General features: G+C 37.7%; 1 protein-coding gene across 1 annotated transcript in view; it reads right to left on the bottom strand.

Annotated features, from left to right (window-relative positions):
- LOC145785275 (uncharacterized) overlaps positions 1 to 17,148 on the bottom strand; it is a 92,467-nt gene that overhangs the window by 23,793 nt on the left and 51,526 nt on the right. Inside the window, exons 19-33 of the mRNA XM_082596952.1 lie at positions 15,730 to 15,862; positions 14,300 to 14,391; positions 13,722 to 14,142; positions 12,825 to 13,548; positions 12,088 to 12,759; positions 11,029 to 11,177; positions 10,742 to 10,866; positions 5,267 to 5,462; positions 4,893 to 5,043; positions 4,270 to 4,423; positions 3,806 to 3,974; positions 2,823 to 2,966; positions 2,431 to 2,601; positions 1,407 to 1,598; positions 554 to 745 (exon numbers count right to left, since the gene is read on the bottom strand). Coding sequence (XP_082453078.1) covers positions 554 to 745; positions 1,407 to 1,598; positions 2,431 to 2,601; positions 2,823 to 2,966; positions 3,806 to 3,974; positions 4,270 to 4,423; positions 4,893 to 5,043; positions 5,267 to 5,462; positions 10,742 to 10,866; positions 11,029 to 11,177; positions 12,088 to 12,759; positions 12,825 to 13,548; positions 13,722 to 14,142; positions 14,300 to 14,391; positions 15,730 to 15,862 — 3,685 coding nt within the window. The remainder of the gene's footprint in view (positions 1 to 553; positions 746 to 1,406; positions 1,599 to 2,430; positions 2,602 to 2,822; positions 2,967 to 3,805; positions 3,975 to 4,269; positions 4,424 to 4,892; positions 5,044 to 5,266; positions 5,463 to 10,741; positions 10,867 to 11,028; positions 11,178 to 12,087; positions 12,760 to 12,824; positions 13,549 to 13,721; positions 14,143 to 14,299; positions 14,392 to 15,729; positions 15,863 to 17,148) is intronic.

The following is a 17,148-nucleotide window of genomic DNA, read 5'->3' as shown; positions in this document are numbered from 1 at the left end:
ATCTGATGCAACGCTGGTGAAAACGTTCCAAAGTCGTAAAGTGTTTAAAGGTGATATGTTTAAAAGGGTTAGACTATTTTCCGTTTACGGTCTTTATATTTTATGAAAGTTTTTTGAATTAAATTGCTTTAAAAAAATTGAATAAAAATAAAATGAAAGAAAATGCAGATGATAATTTTGTTGTAAATTCTTTGTTTGCTACGTTCTATTAAACAAAGCCAACACTGAAAGCCAAATAAGCCCTCTTAGTGATGATCGGAAGCAGAACCGTTGAGATGATATTTTGGGCCCGGTACAAATGAGATCCTGGCCCCCAAATGAAGTTAATGCCAAAACAATGCACTACCGTATATCCAAAGAATACGGGGTGGTTTCTTCAAATTCTCGGGCCCTTTGAAAAACTTTGGAACACCTAAAATTGTCCAGGACCAGGGTCCAAACGTACCTCCTAGAACCCCTTGTCAGCACTACTGATCGGAAGTATTAAGATTGGTCGACGCAGAGTTTTTTTGTTAGTATGATTTAGGTAATGTTGTTTGTACAATAATCCTACCTCTGCATTGTGGGGTATCATTGGACCATTCACCATTTCTAAGGCATGCAACAGTTAAACGACCCGACACTTGGTTGACCATTTCATAACCAGTGTTACAAGAATAAGTTATGATTTCACCCACAAGGACCCATTGTTCTTGCGTTGACACTGATCCAAATTCAGGTGGGTTAGGAACTATACAACGAATTTCTGTAAAATAACACAAAGTATACTGTAACATTTCAGAGAATGTTTTTACTTGGACACGTTTTTCACAGTTGAGAAATTTTAAATAGCAAAAAATGCATGACGTAGTGTTGATGTTATAAATCGTCACTTTTGCCAGATTTTGTCTAAAAGGAGTACAGTAGATAGTTCTGAATTGTCTCCAGAAAACCAGTTTTTTAAATTGTTTGCTTTAAAAACAACATAATTAACAAGGTCTGGACAACTCTTCAGACTACATCTAAGTGAACTTCAAACGGTTCATCATATCATCCAACACTGCATTGATCTTGGGCATTGAAAGAAACAAGAAGGCAAGAAGCCCGACATTCAGTCTAACACAGAGGGAAAAATTGCGAAATGGTGATCATGGTGGTCAACAAGCAAAGCTACGAACACAAGGTTCACAGCTCGAGAGTCTATCACAGTAATCTGTCAAGGTATCTGAGACCAGAATTTTGGCTTGGCGAATTGCTGTGGTAAACCTTCAAGCCGTGCCCTTGAGTATTTTTTTAGCTTTGTTCTTGATCCTGCAGAAACTATAAATCTTACCCAGCCAAACATTACAACTTGCACTAGTTGCAATAGCTGATGGGTGCCATCTGAATTGCTTTCTTAAATTAAGCATTGCAGTAACGACACAAACCTCTGCAGGTTGGAATTTCATCGGACCAATCTCCATCGCCTCCACATTCAATTGTCAAACTTCTGGATGGCCTTCCTACAATCTCGTAATGGGAATAGCAAGTGAATGTGATACTTTCTCCAAACAAAACAAATCTCTCATTTGTTGATATTGTTCCAAACCGCGGGGCTCTAGGAACAAGGCACCGTTGCTCTGAAAATAAAAGTATTGATTATTTTATTTCAAAAGGCAATATTGTGTTTTGTGTCGTTGCTCCACCTTTCAGGTTATTTGCTGAAAATAATATAATTAAAACATATTGCCTTGTAGCCTATTAGTGATTTATACTTGAAAACTAATTTGTGAAAAAAAAAGAAATTCTCATTGTAATCTGCTTTTATGTGGTTGATGGGAGAAGGAAGCCAATTCTTTCTTCATCTACGTTTGTTTTGAAAGCACGTTTTAAGCATAAATTATTTTGTAAACAATGTGAAGTATTGTATACAATGTGATTGTTGCATTTAAAGTCAATCGGTTTGATTATAAATGCTTTTACTGTTGCAATTTGTTGTCAGTAAACATATTTAGCATTTCGTCTGTTTTCTGAAAGCGACGATCACGAAACGAAAAGGTTGCTCAACAATGCTCATTCCTTTTAGGTTTGGGTTACTGAATCCACAATGTTAAACACAAGCCCCAAATGTGTGTTCTATGTTGTGTCAGTTCAATTTGTTTTTATTTTTGACCAGTACAAAAACACAATACAGTATATGCCAAACATAGCAGAGGTCTACAAAAAAGTAGAAGCGACAAAGCGCAAAATTTATGATGTGCTTGATATCGATTCAGAATAAGTTTAAAGCATAAAATATCACTTCGTCAGATACAATCTTTGTCCAATTAAAAGTTACTTTTACCATGCAATGCTCATTCATCAAACAATCACATGTATTGTAGTTTTAGTTTTCTTGATGGAAAAAAGGAAAATATAGTTTTATGGTAACAGCATAAGTGCAAAAAACACAAAATCAAATTTAATGCTTACGGCGACAAGTAGGTGCTTCTCCAGTAAATTTCTTGTCGGATCTGCAAGTTCTTTGGTTTGATCCTACTAAAACATATCCTCTGCTGCAAGTGTAGGTAATGGTACTTCCGTAGGTCAAGCTACCAGCGATGACTCCGTTTTCAAATGCCTCTGAATTGTCGCACCTTAAACCTGAACATAATGACTAATTGATACAAAATCGGACAAGCCAACAGCCCTTCAAGCAAACAGGGAAGATTCCATTTACATGTATTGGCTTAAATTGCTACTATGGCTGGATCAATTTCACAAGCGGTTGGAAAACTTAGGGTTTTTAACAAATGAAAATAGTAAAGCTGCAATCCAAGTGCAAAGTTGTTGTGAAAAGTCAAAACCAATGAAGAAATACTCACTCGGATTAATGCATGACATTCCACATACGTCATCACATATACATTCTTTTGATGATCTTCCACAATCGGTCTTTGCCTGGCAGCGCTTTTTGCATTTTCTACCGAGAGGAAGGTTCGCGGTATTACGCTCTTGACATTCTTCGTCTAAAACGTTGAAAGTGGTTATAGGCCTACACATAGTTGCAGAAATTCGGATGTGGGAAGGTAAGTTGAGTGTTGGTTAATTGTAATCTTTATCCTAGGACTGACAAAGCATCTGACTGGTTTTGCATAGTTGTAAGGGATTTGAACCACTGACGCAGGCCTGGTTACCAAGAGTGGCAGAGTAAAGTTTCCAATTGTCAAACTCCATCTACTAGATTAGGTGCCTTTGCACAAAAAGCAGTCTTTGAAATACATTGCTCAAGCGCACATTGAGGATTTTCGTGCACAAGGTCGGAATTTGACCTTGGTTCAAAGCTTCTACAAGTATGCGAAACTACCCGGAATAACCTATCACAGGCTTTGTCAGTCCGAGGATAAAGTTTCAAAACCAAACCAAGGTGAGCGGGATTTTTAAAAAGCACTTTTTGCTGAGAGTCGACACAAAATTGCATGTTTGGTACACGAAACGTTATATGCCACATCATACCACCGCTACCCCTTATAAAAATAACGCGAAAATCCTTTCCAGGTCAAATCAACGCAAAAAAGATCTGATCTGATTTTAAATGGAGAGTGTAGGTGTACATCGCAAAGAGAAAGTTAATAACAATTTCGTGGATTCAACGTACAAAATGTTGGGTTGGGGTTTGGCAGAGAGCGCTGCATGTGAGTGTAGTGAAATGCAGACGATAGCTCACGTAATCAAGGGTTGCCAGCTGTACAGTCCACATTATGGTATGAAAGGCCTAGTCTCCGTTGGCGATAACACCAGGCAGTGGCTAACCGACAGGCTCCCTGATGTATAGCGACAACACGAGAGAAGAGCGTATAAAACAAACCTTTGTCTATGTTTTGGGCTATCCATTCTGCAAATGGTGTAGTTTTGGCGTAGAAACCAGGAAAATACTTTTTTGTATTGTTTTCCATATAGCTGGTTGCGCAGTTGAGACCCCAACTGACAAGACCGACCAAAACCCAACAATTCTCTCCAGTTTCTTCATCAATGATCTGCAGTAAATACACACAAAAAGTCAATGCAACAACAAAGCCTATCTTAAAGCAACTTTTGCTACTAAAAAGCAAGAAAAATGTTCGACCTGTTAAGAGTTTCCATCGACACAAAATTTCACGTTGATACTATCTTTATAAGCAAACTATACATTAGGTTGAGCATTACGTGTGTATTTTATATGCAACAACGCGGTTGAAAAATGCAACAAAAAACGGCTACATAAAAAAATGTCACAAACGCCAGTAACGGAAGAAGTTAGTATGTCACAAATGTCAGTAATTGCATAATAACCTCTCTAACTAATGGGCCACCACTATCTCCTGTACAAGAGTCCACCACAGAATTCAATCCACCACCAATACCACAAGTCATTCTCTCTGTAAAGGCTACTCTCTTTGGAAGTGGAGGTCGATGACGGGTCATCAAATCTCTATCTTGACTACACCTGTTAATTTTAAGTCTTATATCATTTTTGTTCAACTCTCAGCATACAAAGCCTGGTGTGAGGTAATTAAGCGTGGAAACCGTGGAACTAAAAAGGTGGAACTAAAAATAATCGCCAGAAAGGAAAGACGTAGATCAAACCAACCGATAGACGACTTATCGTAACATATAATAAGTAACTAGATGTATGGTGTGATGCCTCGTTCTCATGTTTAAACTTTATGTTAAACTTAAACACGATGGCGTCTGCAGAAACAATCACATCGAAAGATTTCATTCTGAATTGTTACAGTGTGACAATACACGAGTCATTTTGCCAAATTTCACCTAATATATTAATTAGTAGAGATAGCAACTTGACCAGACATATATTTGAAAACAAATTAGAAGCCGTTGACTTGGCATAACTTTTTTCCTCAAGATATGCCAAGAAATCCATACAAACTATTACACTGTAAGTAGACTCACACCTGTCCCTGTTTCTTAGGCGGATTAATCCTTGTTTGAGATGATTTGAAGTTACGGGCTCGCTTTCATCAGTATAACCAAAACCCGTCACAGCTGTCAATATATTTTTTTCTTCTATGACTTCATTGTCGCCTTCTTCCAAAAGCCATTCCCCTGAAAGTTTAGAAACAATAGAGAATTAATAGCTTTTTTAGGACTGTAAACTAAAATATTTTTGTTCAAAATTTGTAGCTTACACACTTCAAAAGACAGATTATGTGATTTAGAATGAATTGGCAATGTATTTATCGCTTTTGTTTCTACGAAAGCAGACAATCGAAAAGGATGCTGTAGTGTATGTATACAAACAATGCAATAAACAATTGTTTGAAACTACCTTCAATTCGACAACTTTCTTCTTTTCCTTCGTTGCCATTAAGTTTTCCAATTTTTCTCAAATATTTTCCAACGCAATTGTTTTCAGTGCAAGGCAAACAAACTCTTTGTATTCGTTTAGTGTATTCAACTCTGCCACTTCGTTCAGAAGGAAGCCAAATGTCTCCAAACTGTTCTTGTTCATGTCCAAGTTTAACCTAAAGATAAGATAATAATCTTCATTCGAGTTTATTGTTGTTTATTGTCGGGACTCATGTTGTCAACCTCCTCGCGGTGAGTCCCGGTAACTGCACAACACAGGCTAATGACAACAAACAGAGACACAACAGGGCGTCTCTTGGGTGGTAAAAGGATAAACCCTGGGCCCAGATAACGAAAAAAGAAGCCAGAAGTCCCAACATCCTACAGCTCAACGTTGAAGGTCTTACGACTGCTAAAATTGATGTGGTACAAAGAATAGCTCAACAACAAAAGGCCCTTATCATCATCCTCCAGGAGACCCACTGCCACAGCGCAGACAGGCTAGTGATCCCAAATTACTCACTAGCTGGGTCAATCCTAAGCAGGACACACGGCCTAGCCACATTTGTCCACGAGAAGCTGAACTGGAGTCTGGTTGAACAATCCCCTTCAGACTCAGAGATTGAATGGCTAAGTGTGGACGTCAACGGCTACAAAATCTTAAACTTCTACAAGCCACCTTCTTCGCCATTCACTCCGACGGCCATCCCATCAGTGTACCCCCACCCTTGCCTCTACGCTGGTGATTTTAATTGCCAGCACGTCGATTGGGGATACCGCATCACCAGCCCTTCTGGTGCATGTCTGGCTAACTGGGCATCAAATAACAACGATGCCCCACTGTACAACCCCAAAGACGAAGCCAGTTTCACATCCGGGCGATGGGGCACTGGAACAAACCCAGACATGGCCTTTGCTAGCACTGGCAACGATAATCAGCTTCCGGACAGACGTGTGCTACAGAAGTTTCCTCGGTCCCAACACCGACCTTCTCTCATTACCGCAATACCGCTCAAGACACCAATTCCGAGTGAACCAGTCAAGCGGTGGAACTTCCGTAAAGCCGACTGGAATCGCTTTAGCTTCCTTACCAACAAGTTCACAAATGATTTACTTCCACCTAACTGTCATAATGTGGACGAGGCCTACCAGGACTTTTGCAACACCATCTTAACATGTGCCAAACAAGCCATCCCTCGCGGTCGTAGAAGTAACTACACTCCGTGCTGGGATGCAGAGTGCGAGTGCCTCTACCATTCCTTTGTTAGCTCTTCAAATAGTCAAACAAAACCCTCAGCCGCTAAGGCTTTTCTGGAAAGACTCGATGCAAAAAAGAAAAGAACGCTGGACAGAGACCATCCAATCTATCGATCTCTCGCACTCAAGCCGTACAGTGTGGAGAACACTCAATAACCTTACGGGACGATCAAGACAATCACCCCGACAATGTCCCATTCCTGCTAATAAGATCGCATCGCAGGTAATAAAAAATGGGATATTTTATTATAAGCCGTGTGATCGTACCTTCGATCGGTTTGTTACCAAAGAAGTGACAAAGCTCTGGAAGATCAACACACCTGACCAGGAGAGCATTTCTAACTCCTTCTCACGGAGCGAATTCAATGCTGCCCTCAAACACCTAAAAGCTGGAAAGGCCACTGGTCCAGATAGGATATGTCCAGAGCTTATCATGCACGCTGGTCATGTTCTAAAGTTCTGGTTATGCGATTTCCTGTCGTCCTGCCTGCGCCGCCTCAAGATTCCTCAAGTATGGAGAAGATCTCTGGTCGTCGCGATCCCTAAGCCAAACAAACCACTAGACGATGCAAAGAGCTATCGCCCCATCTCCTTGCTCTGCATCCCTTTCAAGATCCTTGAGCGACTGATCTACGCCCGTGTCGAACCAATAATTGACCCACTGCTTCCCAAAGAACAAGCTGGATTCCGACACGGGAGGTCAACTGTAGACCAAGTCACACTACTAACTCAGGATATTGGGGAGAGTTTCTCGGCAAAAAAGAAAGCGGGGGCTGTTTTTATCGACCTAACAGCAGCCTATGACACTTTTTGGCACCGTGGCCTAGTCTACAAGCTACTCCGCCTACTCCCTGATAGGCACATGGTCAAAATGATCATGGAACTCATCCACAACAGGAGGTTTACCCTTACCACCGGAAGCGGAAAACCAAGTAGACTGCGGCGACTCAAAAACGGTGTCCCACAGGGATCAGTCTTGGCTCCCCTCCTTTTCAATGTTTATATGCATGACCATGGCCACCTGGAGATGTGGCCTGATTTGTCACATTTTGCAGATTTTGATTACAGCTACTGGTAGTGCTTGACTGACATTTTTTGAGATGTTTTTACTTTTTGCGGTTTCCTAATGACAAAAAACTTTTTTGTTGCCTTGGGAAAGCAGTAGCAAATGAGAAAAAGTAAGTTGAAAAACGCTAAATCAGACTGTTATTGAAAATTAACAGTCTGACTAAAATCTTCGAAATCAAATTTTCTTTGTTTTTCAACATGTGAGGATGTTAAAACCTATTGTGTCATCTGGGGAAAAGAATAAAGAAAGCGTAAAAATCTAATTTTTAGAAAAATTTATTTAAACGTTCGCCCAAAGTTAGAAAAACCTGGAAATTTCTGCAAAATGTGACAAATCAGGCCGTATCTTTAGGTGGCCATGGCATGACCTACCATCAACAACATCTGACAAATATGCATATGCTGATGACTTGGTCATCTTGCACTCTGCGAAAGACTGGCAATCATTAGAAATGACGTTGAGCCAAGACATGACGACCATATCTGGATACCTTCATCAATGGAAACTGAAGCTCAGCGAAAGTAAAACTGTGACGGCAGCCTTCCATCTCCACAACAGGGAGGCAAAACGTGACCTGAAAGTGACCGTTAACGGCAAAACTCTGCCGCCTTGCCCAGAACCAACATACCTTGGGGTTACACTTGACAGGTCACTCACATACCGCCACCACTTACAGTCACTACGCAAAAAGCTGACATCTCGCGTCGCCCTGCTGAGACGTCTGGCAGGCACAAATCGGGGTGCAGGTGCTGAAACCTTGCGCACTGCAACCCTGGCTCTGGTTCACTACACTGCTGAATACTGCGCCCGTGCCTGGTGCCGCAGTGTCCACACCCGCCTCATCGACAGCCCAATCAACGACGCATTGCGAATTGTGACTGGATCCCTGCGCCCAACCCCAACAGATTATTTATCAATCCTTGCAGGCATCCAACCTGCTGAGTTTCGCCGAAAGGGAGCCATTATACACCTGGCTCGCCGGGCGGGGGATCCTAACCACTTGCTTCATGCAAAACTCAACATCTTACCTCAGGAATCTCCCCGGTGATTAAAGTCAAGACACCCCTTTGTGCCAGCTGCTGCTGAATTACTACATCCATTCAGCAATCATGCCATCAGCGCAGCACACTTCATGGAAGACACTTGGAATGCAGCGTGGTGCTCCACCGACACCAAACTACATGGTTTTATACCTCACCCGGTGGCGCGCCCCCTGGTATGGACCTGCCTCGGCCGACTTGGGTCAAGCTCAACAGAATCCGAACCGGAGTCGGTCGCTTCCATTCGAACATGCACAAGTGGGGTTTTGCTTCCTCATCGGCCTGCGAATGCGGCGCAGAGGAACAAACTGCTGACCACGTCGTTCTCGAATGTCCCATCTACAAGGCACCAAATGGAACGCATGGTATAGCAACACTGGACGAAGCCACACTCACCTGGCTCTCCATCACCTGCCCTGCAATTTGATCTAGTCTCAAACGAAAGAAGAATTGTGGTTGAATTGAAAATGAATTGAAAATGAATTGAAAATGAATTGAAAATGAATTGAAAATGAATTGAAAATGAATTGAAAATGAATTGAAAATGAATTGAAAATGAATTGAAAATGAATTGAAAATGAATTGAAAATGAATTGAAAATGAATTGAAAATGAATTGAAAATGAATTGAAAATGAATTGAAAATGAATTGAAAATGAATTGAAAATGAATTGAAAATGAATTGAAAATGAATTGAAAATGAATTGAAAATGAATTGAAAATGAATTGAAAATGAATTGAAAATGAATTGAAAATGAATTGAAAATGAATTGAAAATGAATTGAAAATGAATTGAAAATGAATTGAAAATGAATTGAAAATGAATTGAAAATGAATTGAAAATGAATTGAAAATGAATTGAAAATGAATTGAAAATGAATTGAAAATGAATTGAAAATGAATTGAAAATGAATTGAAAATGAATTGAAAATGAATTGAAAATGAATTGAAAATGAATTGAAAATGAATTGAAAATGAATTGAAAATGAATTGAAAATGAATTGAAAATGAATTGAAAATGAATTGAAAATGAATTGAAAATGAATTGAAAATGAATTGAAAATGAATTGAAAATGAATTGAAAATGAATTGAAAATGAATTGAAAATGAATTGAAAATGAATTGAAAATGAATTGAAAATGAATTGAAAATGAATTGAAAATGAATTGAAAATGAATTGAAAATGAATTGAAAATGAATTGAAAATGAATTGAAAATGAATTGAAAATGAATTGAAAATGAATTGAAAATGAATTGAAAATGAATTGAAAATGAATTGAAAATGAATTGAAAATGAATTGAAAATGAATTGAAAATGAATTGAAAATGAATTGAAAATGAATTGAAAATGAATTGAAAATGAATTGAAAATGAATTGAAAATGAATTGAAAATGAATTGAAAATGAATTGAAAATGAATTGAAAATGAATTGAAAATGAATTGAAAATGAATTGAAAATGAATTGAAAATGAATTGAAAATGAATTGAAAATGAATTGAAAATGAATTGAAAATGAATTGAAAATGAATTGAAAATGAATTGAAAATGAATTGAAAATGAATTGAAAATGAATTGAAAATGAATTGAAAATGAATTGAAAATGAATTGAAAATGAATTGAAAATGAATTGAAAATGAATTGAAAATGAATTGAAAATGAATTGAAAATGAATTGAAAATGAATTGAAAATGAATTGAAAATGAATTGAAAATGAATTGAAAATGAATTGAAAATGAATTGAAAATGAATTGAAAATGAATTGAAAATGAATTGAAAATGAATTGAAAATGAATTGAAAATGAATTGAAAATGAATTGAAAATGAATTGAAAATGAATTGAAAATGAATTGAAAATGAATTGAAAATGAATTGAAAATGAATTGAAAATGAATTGAAAATGAATTGAAAATGAATTGAAAATGAATTGAAAATGAATTGAAAATGAATTGAAAATGAATTGAAAATGAATTGAAAATAAATTGAAAATGAATTGAACTTTCCGCCTAAACGCTCAAACAACGTTCATAATGATAGTTACATTAATACTGCAAATATTATTGTTTTGTGTGCTTTCTTGTTCAAGTGTTACCAAGGCAATGTCGTAGTCATAAGTTCCTTCCACGTAGTTCTCATGAATGATGACACGCTCGGGAAGGAAGACACGCGTGTGAGGTGAAAGGTCAGATGATCTGTTGCTTAGCAACCGTGTTGTTCCTGTAGATAAGAACAAACTTTCTTAGACAAATTCAACCGATAAAGTTAGAACTTCGTCTTACGAATTCCACAAGTTACTAACAAAATGAATTGCACAAAGCTTTCTTTTGGAAAACTGACATTGTGGATTTGTGACTAACCGGGTATAAGAGTCAAAAGTACCTCTGTTGCGGTCGCGCAAAGGAGACATGAGCGCTGCCCGGCGATCAATTACTGCCGACTCAAGCGACCACACGCAGCTGCCCCCCGGCCCGGCAGGCCGACTTTCTGCGTTACCCAAAAGGAAGCTGTCTCCCTGGCCCTTCCGCCATCTTAAAGTTGCGGAGGGTAATTTAGAGTTTTCAATCCACACTCTACCTCTACAAGTACCTCGAATCCTCATTATGGCCTCCGCTACCTAAGCTGGTGGACCTCCCTCCTGGGTGCATCGCCACTCCAAAATCACACCGCTCCCCACCGCCGAAGCAGCGGGGTGTGGCGTGCCGATTTCTTAAAGTCTTCGACTTGGCTATGTTTGTTGTGCTCTTTTTGCCATGTTAATTAGGGTGGGCCAAAATTGAGCGTTTTTCAAATTTATCTTTCAATCGCTTCAATAAATTGGTAAAAGTTGCCATTTTCTATATGGTTAACGATGGCAAAAATTATTTTTTGAATAAAGAAGTTTTTAGGGTCCCGCAAACGCCCCAAAGTGCTTCAATTTTGTTAAATTTCGCAAAAAAACGATTTAAAACGCCAATTATACCATCTAAATTATCGCCAATCGTTCTTATACTTGACAGATATATGGAGCAACTTGATACACAACATGTAAAAAAAAATTGATTAACATGGCTAAAATACTTAGTGAGATATTCATGTTTAAAGTTTTGAAAATTTCAACCACATGGTGGCGCTATAATTTTATATTTCCTTTAATAACTGGTGACACACTGAAGCTACCGACATATACAAGGTATCAATGAAAAGCTAATTAGCACGGCTAAGCGATTGTGCATTGAACTTGGTCATGATAATGTTTGATGACGTCATTATGACGTAATATATTGGAAATTGAGTTTATATGAACAATTCATTTGCCTTTTACAGTATATCGAATTCTTAAAGTTGAACTTTTAATTAGTGATATTTTCTTCCCAGTTTAAAGTAACATTTTCTTTTGGATGCAGGTAATCGGAAGTACGTGGTTTGTAATTATACACTTATACAGACAGCAATTGATACTGATGCACAACACTATAAGTCAAGAAATCAGCCAAAGTTTTTTTGGTTACTCGTTCAGATGCAGTAGCTGCAGATCGTTGGAATTTTCTAACTGCATCAATCACTTTATATGTTGCTTGTAGCTGCTTTTCATTTTTTGGCTTTGTAGGACCATGAAGAGATGTTGCTATGCCAAGTGCTCTTTCGGCACAATCATTTACCACTGACAGATTCTTGACAACAGATACGGTATATTGATAGTCTGGTGATTCAGGCCATTTAAACGCTGACAGTTTTAGCAACTCTTCAAGGAAATGTAGAAGATCAAAAAGTCTATATGTGTCGGCCCCAACAAAATCTTTCAATTGCTTATTGGAGAATGAAGAGCATTGTGGCATCTCCTGACTTTTTTGAAGAGGTTTTCCTTTGTATTTCAACGAAGCTGAGCGCATTGCTTCTTTGGTTGAGTTATCCACTGATGTATCGAAAAGAGCAAGACCTACCAGCCGTTCACTCAAGTACCAAGTGTGATCTTGAATCTTATCTAGAGCAGGTTGGACAATCTTCAAAAACTCATAGGGCAATATTCCTTTAGCACTGCAGATTTCCTCTAGTGCTTTGATGAAAACCAAGTCATTTGAGGGAGCTTTGGAAGCAAACATGCATGTTAGCCACGCTTTGGCATAGTAAACGCTGTAGAATGTTGTCAAACTCCGAAGTCTATGTCATGGGCAAAATATGGCTTAAGCATTGCTAACTTCATAACGTAGAGAACTTTAGACATCCATCTTGCATGATGGTTGGCAGACGGTGTCCGCAGCTTAAATGGCATATATTTTCGTGGAAGAATACCACCAAGATACACGTAGCAAAGTTGGGCCATTTCTAAATAATCATGCCTTAACACTGTGTCATTTTCCAACCAACTTTTCAAAATTTGTTTAGCTTCTTCAATGTGGCGGAATAAAGTGCGTGAAAGTTTCTTCTTATCCAAGAGTTCGAGATTTTGTGTATCTGTATTAATATCATTCCAAGCAGAACACAGCTTCTTAAAAAGTGGTTCATAAGGTGCTGTGGTCTTCTTCTTATCTCCAGTTGTAGACAATTTTCCGAGGACGGATTCACTTGCTGCACCACAAAGCAATTCGTAAACATGATGCCGGCAGGCTAATTCCAACAGTGCATGGGATAAGGAAGTTTCCAAGCGTTTCACAATGCCAAATTTTACACCAGTATTAACTGCGGTAGTGTCAAATACGCATGCGATTATTTTGTTTAGTTCTATGCCCTTTTCTATTAACAGATTAAGAATTTGGGAGTGCTCTTCAGCTGCAGATCCATTTTTCGCAGGTATTCTTCCGAGTAATATCTCGTCTCCCTCAGAAGTGGTTGGTAGCACGGCCACTCGCTCCTCCTTGTCAGCACAGTGAGTAAGAGCTTTGAATATTTTCCCGTCCCAGTGAAGTGTGAAAAAATCAGTAGCTGCAGCAAATTCATTAGCTAAGAGATTTCTTTCTGCTTCAGTAGAAAATTTCATCTGCTTTTGGCGTACAGTATTTACAGAGAGGATTTTGTTATTAAGACTATTTTCTGCCGTCGCGGCACTTACCATTTCAAACACTTGCCTGTTCGGCTGTTCGACAAAGAATATTTACCTGCCAGGCTGCAAACTTGGGGTGTAAGAACTTGCTTTTTCTTGGTTTCCGTTGTCTTGCTTGTTTTTGCCGACAAATCCCCCACATAGATTTGATCCAGATCTTCTCCACTTTTTTCTGAAGTACCGGATTGCAACAAATCTTGCGGAAGTGGTGTATCTAAAGCATCTTTAAGTTTACGTTTTATACCTTGACCTTGTCTCGTTTTCTTTCTTTTCATTTTTATTTGGTCTTGAATATTTAAAGAACCCAAAGTGGCTTTTCGATTTTTACCCCGGATTGCTTCAAGATAATGCCAATCCTCCATTTTCTTAGGGTTGGTAGACGTTCTCAAATCGTCTTCTACGTTTTTCTTAACAACCCATAGCGTATCTTGCAGATCATCTAAAAATTTCTTTCTGTTTCTCTTTCTTTTCCTTCTCTGGGTTTGCATTTTTTCAAATTTTCATACCGGTCTGTCAATTTCTTGACCATGTAAGTTATATCATCTGTGGTTTTAAGACCGATTCCTGTTTTCTTCCACCATTGTTTAATATCTTCGACAACTAGAATTATTGCTTCTCGTTTCGGGGAAGTACCTTTAGATTCTTCTTGCTTAATTGTGTGATAACCATGGAACTGAAGCAAGACTTCTTTCCCACATGGAGGATACTTTCCAATAAATCCAAGTCTATGGACACCAGCGTTGAGATTTAGCAAAGGTGATTCGTCAATTAGCCATAGTTTTTTTGAATACATTTTATTTGATTAATTGCAGAAAGACAATTTTAAATAGTATATCGTCATAGTGACGTCATCAAATATTAGTTTGGCCAACTTTAATACATGATCGCTTAGCCGTGCTAATTACCTTTCCATTGATACCTTGAATGTGTCGCTAGCTTCAGTGTGTCGCCAGTTACTAAAGTAAGTATAAAACTACAGCGCCACCATGTGGTTGAAATTTTCAATACTTCAACATCTTCTCCACATGAATATCTCACAAGGTATTTGAGCCATGTTCATCAAATTTTTTAATATGCTGCGCATCCAGTTGCTTCATACGCGTATCAAATATGAGGAAGATTGGTGGTAATTTAGAAGGTCTTATTGGCGTTTTTTTGCGAAATTTGACAAAACTGGGGCACTTTGAGGCGTTTGCGGGACCCTTAAAAGTTTTTCAATCAAAAAATTTTTATTACCATCGCTAATCATATAGAAAATGGCAACTTTTTCCAATTTATTGGAACGAAATTCCAAAGTCGTTTTTTTTGGCCCACCCTAATGTTAATGTTTTGTACCCGTGCGTTGTTGATGCGAATAAAACAGTTGAACAACAAAAACATTTCCATCAACTTTCTAAATTAGTGACTCTCTGCTTTTGTGTTGTCTGGACCCTTTCAATGATTAAAAAAAATAGCCATCCCCGAACATTCGTAGGGGTTATTTTAAGTTAAATTGGAGAGTCTCTGGCATGCCCTCAAGACTTTTTCGCATTTTCGTTATAATTGTCGTATTTAATTAAAGCCGTTTTATATCTTTGGACATGAAGCACTCAGATGGAGTCTGGGAGATCTCACCCAGGAAAAGTTGAAAAAAGAAAGCTTAATTAAAAATTGTGCTTTCTGAGAGTACTTTCAGCCTAAATCTGTAGTAAAACCCTGTCAATTAATGTTGAAACAGAAAGTAAAATGTTTGTTTAAAAAATTTCCGAAGACGGCAATTGCCTCCCCCCGACTACGCTTCTAGATATGACAACCATGTATAAATAGAATGTAAATAAACTACAGTTAAAAATATTATCACGAAGACCCTAATTTGAAATATTTGTTATGCGCAAAACAACATGGAGTCAAAATGACTCCTTCGGGTATAATTGTACTTAAATCAAAATTCCATGCATTCTAGTGTTAAGGTTAGGAGGTCCTCCTCAGAGAGTCAATTGGTTTACTTTAAGAGACAATGTTCTGAAATGTAAAGTGTCAACTATACAGATATAAAAAAAGTACATTTGCAATTATATTCTTACCTAAAGTGAGAATAAAACTTTGTGGCCAATTAGGTATTCGTATTGCGACAGCAAAGGTATGTGCTGCGGTAATAACCCATTCATTGTTTATCAGCGAACCGCCTCCAAAAATACCTATTGGAGAGTTGTATGTCTGTAAACAAGATATTTTAATTATTTTCAAGTTGTTGAAGATTTAAAATGCGCTAAGAAGCCTTACTCAAACTTTTCTTTCACTTGCTGTACAATGATTAACAAGGTTTTAAGAACAGCATTTACACAAAGGAACACTTCTAATGAAAAAAAAATGTTTTTCAAGAAAATTTTATTTTGAACTGAAAAGATAAAAAATTTCATCAGGATTCTGAATATACGGAAGTTTATCCACAATTCCAATTCTTTCCCTGTTAAATTTTAGAACTAGTGGAGCTACAAAGCGACCCAAAAGTCGAAAATATGCCAGAACGATGATATGATATGCTGAAAATATACTAATAGCCCAGATATCTATGCTAATAGTAGCAACAGGAAAGCCCTTTCTGGTTTTACATATTTGTGGTATTTGTAGCTGTTGTTTTGGTCATGCTTTAGCAGTTACAAATTTCCTGTATCGAAGTATTTCAAAGGCAGTAGTAAACAGTAACAATAGCCTGGCTGAAAATGCACGATTTGCCTTGTATTTGCAAACCATAACTTTAAATGCGTTTTACTCAAAAAAACATTTTTTTGCAGTAAATGTTAACTCAGTTGTTTTTTTCTTTTCCGAATTGGCTAAAATTGGAATGCATGCTGGTACAATGATATTGCATCAAACTATGAGAATTTTTTAAAATTTTATTTCTTGACCATTTTATTGAAAAAAATGTGTATAAATATTTTCGCACACAAGTAACTTTAAAAAAAAAAACTTTTTTTTTAGGAAAGTGATAGTTTAGAGAAAAAGCTCTGATAGGTATTTGCATATAAGGTAGATCTAGCACTTCATAACATTTCTTGTTGTTATATGGTGCTGGTAGTGAGAAACAGTATGTTGTATTAGCATGTCAAAAAATAACTATTGAAATATTGTCTGTGTTTGAAGGAAGCTCATTGCATCAAATTAAACATTTATTTCATGAACCTTGCATATTCAGATGCGTCTTTTCATGCCCTTTTCAGAAATATATGGTATGTGGGGGTTCCCACAATAGTTAGCTTATCTGAGGCAAGCTTCTCAGCCATCAGCGAATATTGGGATTTCACTAGAGGTGTCGCAAGCGTAAAATATTTCAACGCCAGAAAAAGTTACAATGATATAAGCACTTGATTCATTTTACCAAAAGATTTTCTTAAAGAACTAATAGTTGTAAGTTTTGGTAAAAAGTTAATTTTTGTACCACAAACATACAAAACTTGGCAACACTAATCGTCATACGGTTATTTACGAGAAATATGATGCAC

Source organism: Aplidium turbinatum, chromosome 16 (assembly GCF_918807975.1).
Source record: "Aplidium turbinatum chromosome 16, kaAplTurb1.1, whole genome shotgun sequence".
NCBI classification, from domain to species: Eukaryota; Metazoa; Chordata; class Ascidiacea; order Aplousobranchia; family Polyclinidae; genus Aplidium; species Aplidium turbinatum.
Note: the sequence above shows the minus strand (reverse complement) of the source record. Positions and strands in the feature narration are given on the sequence as shown.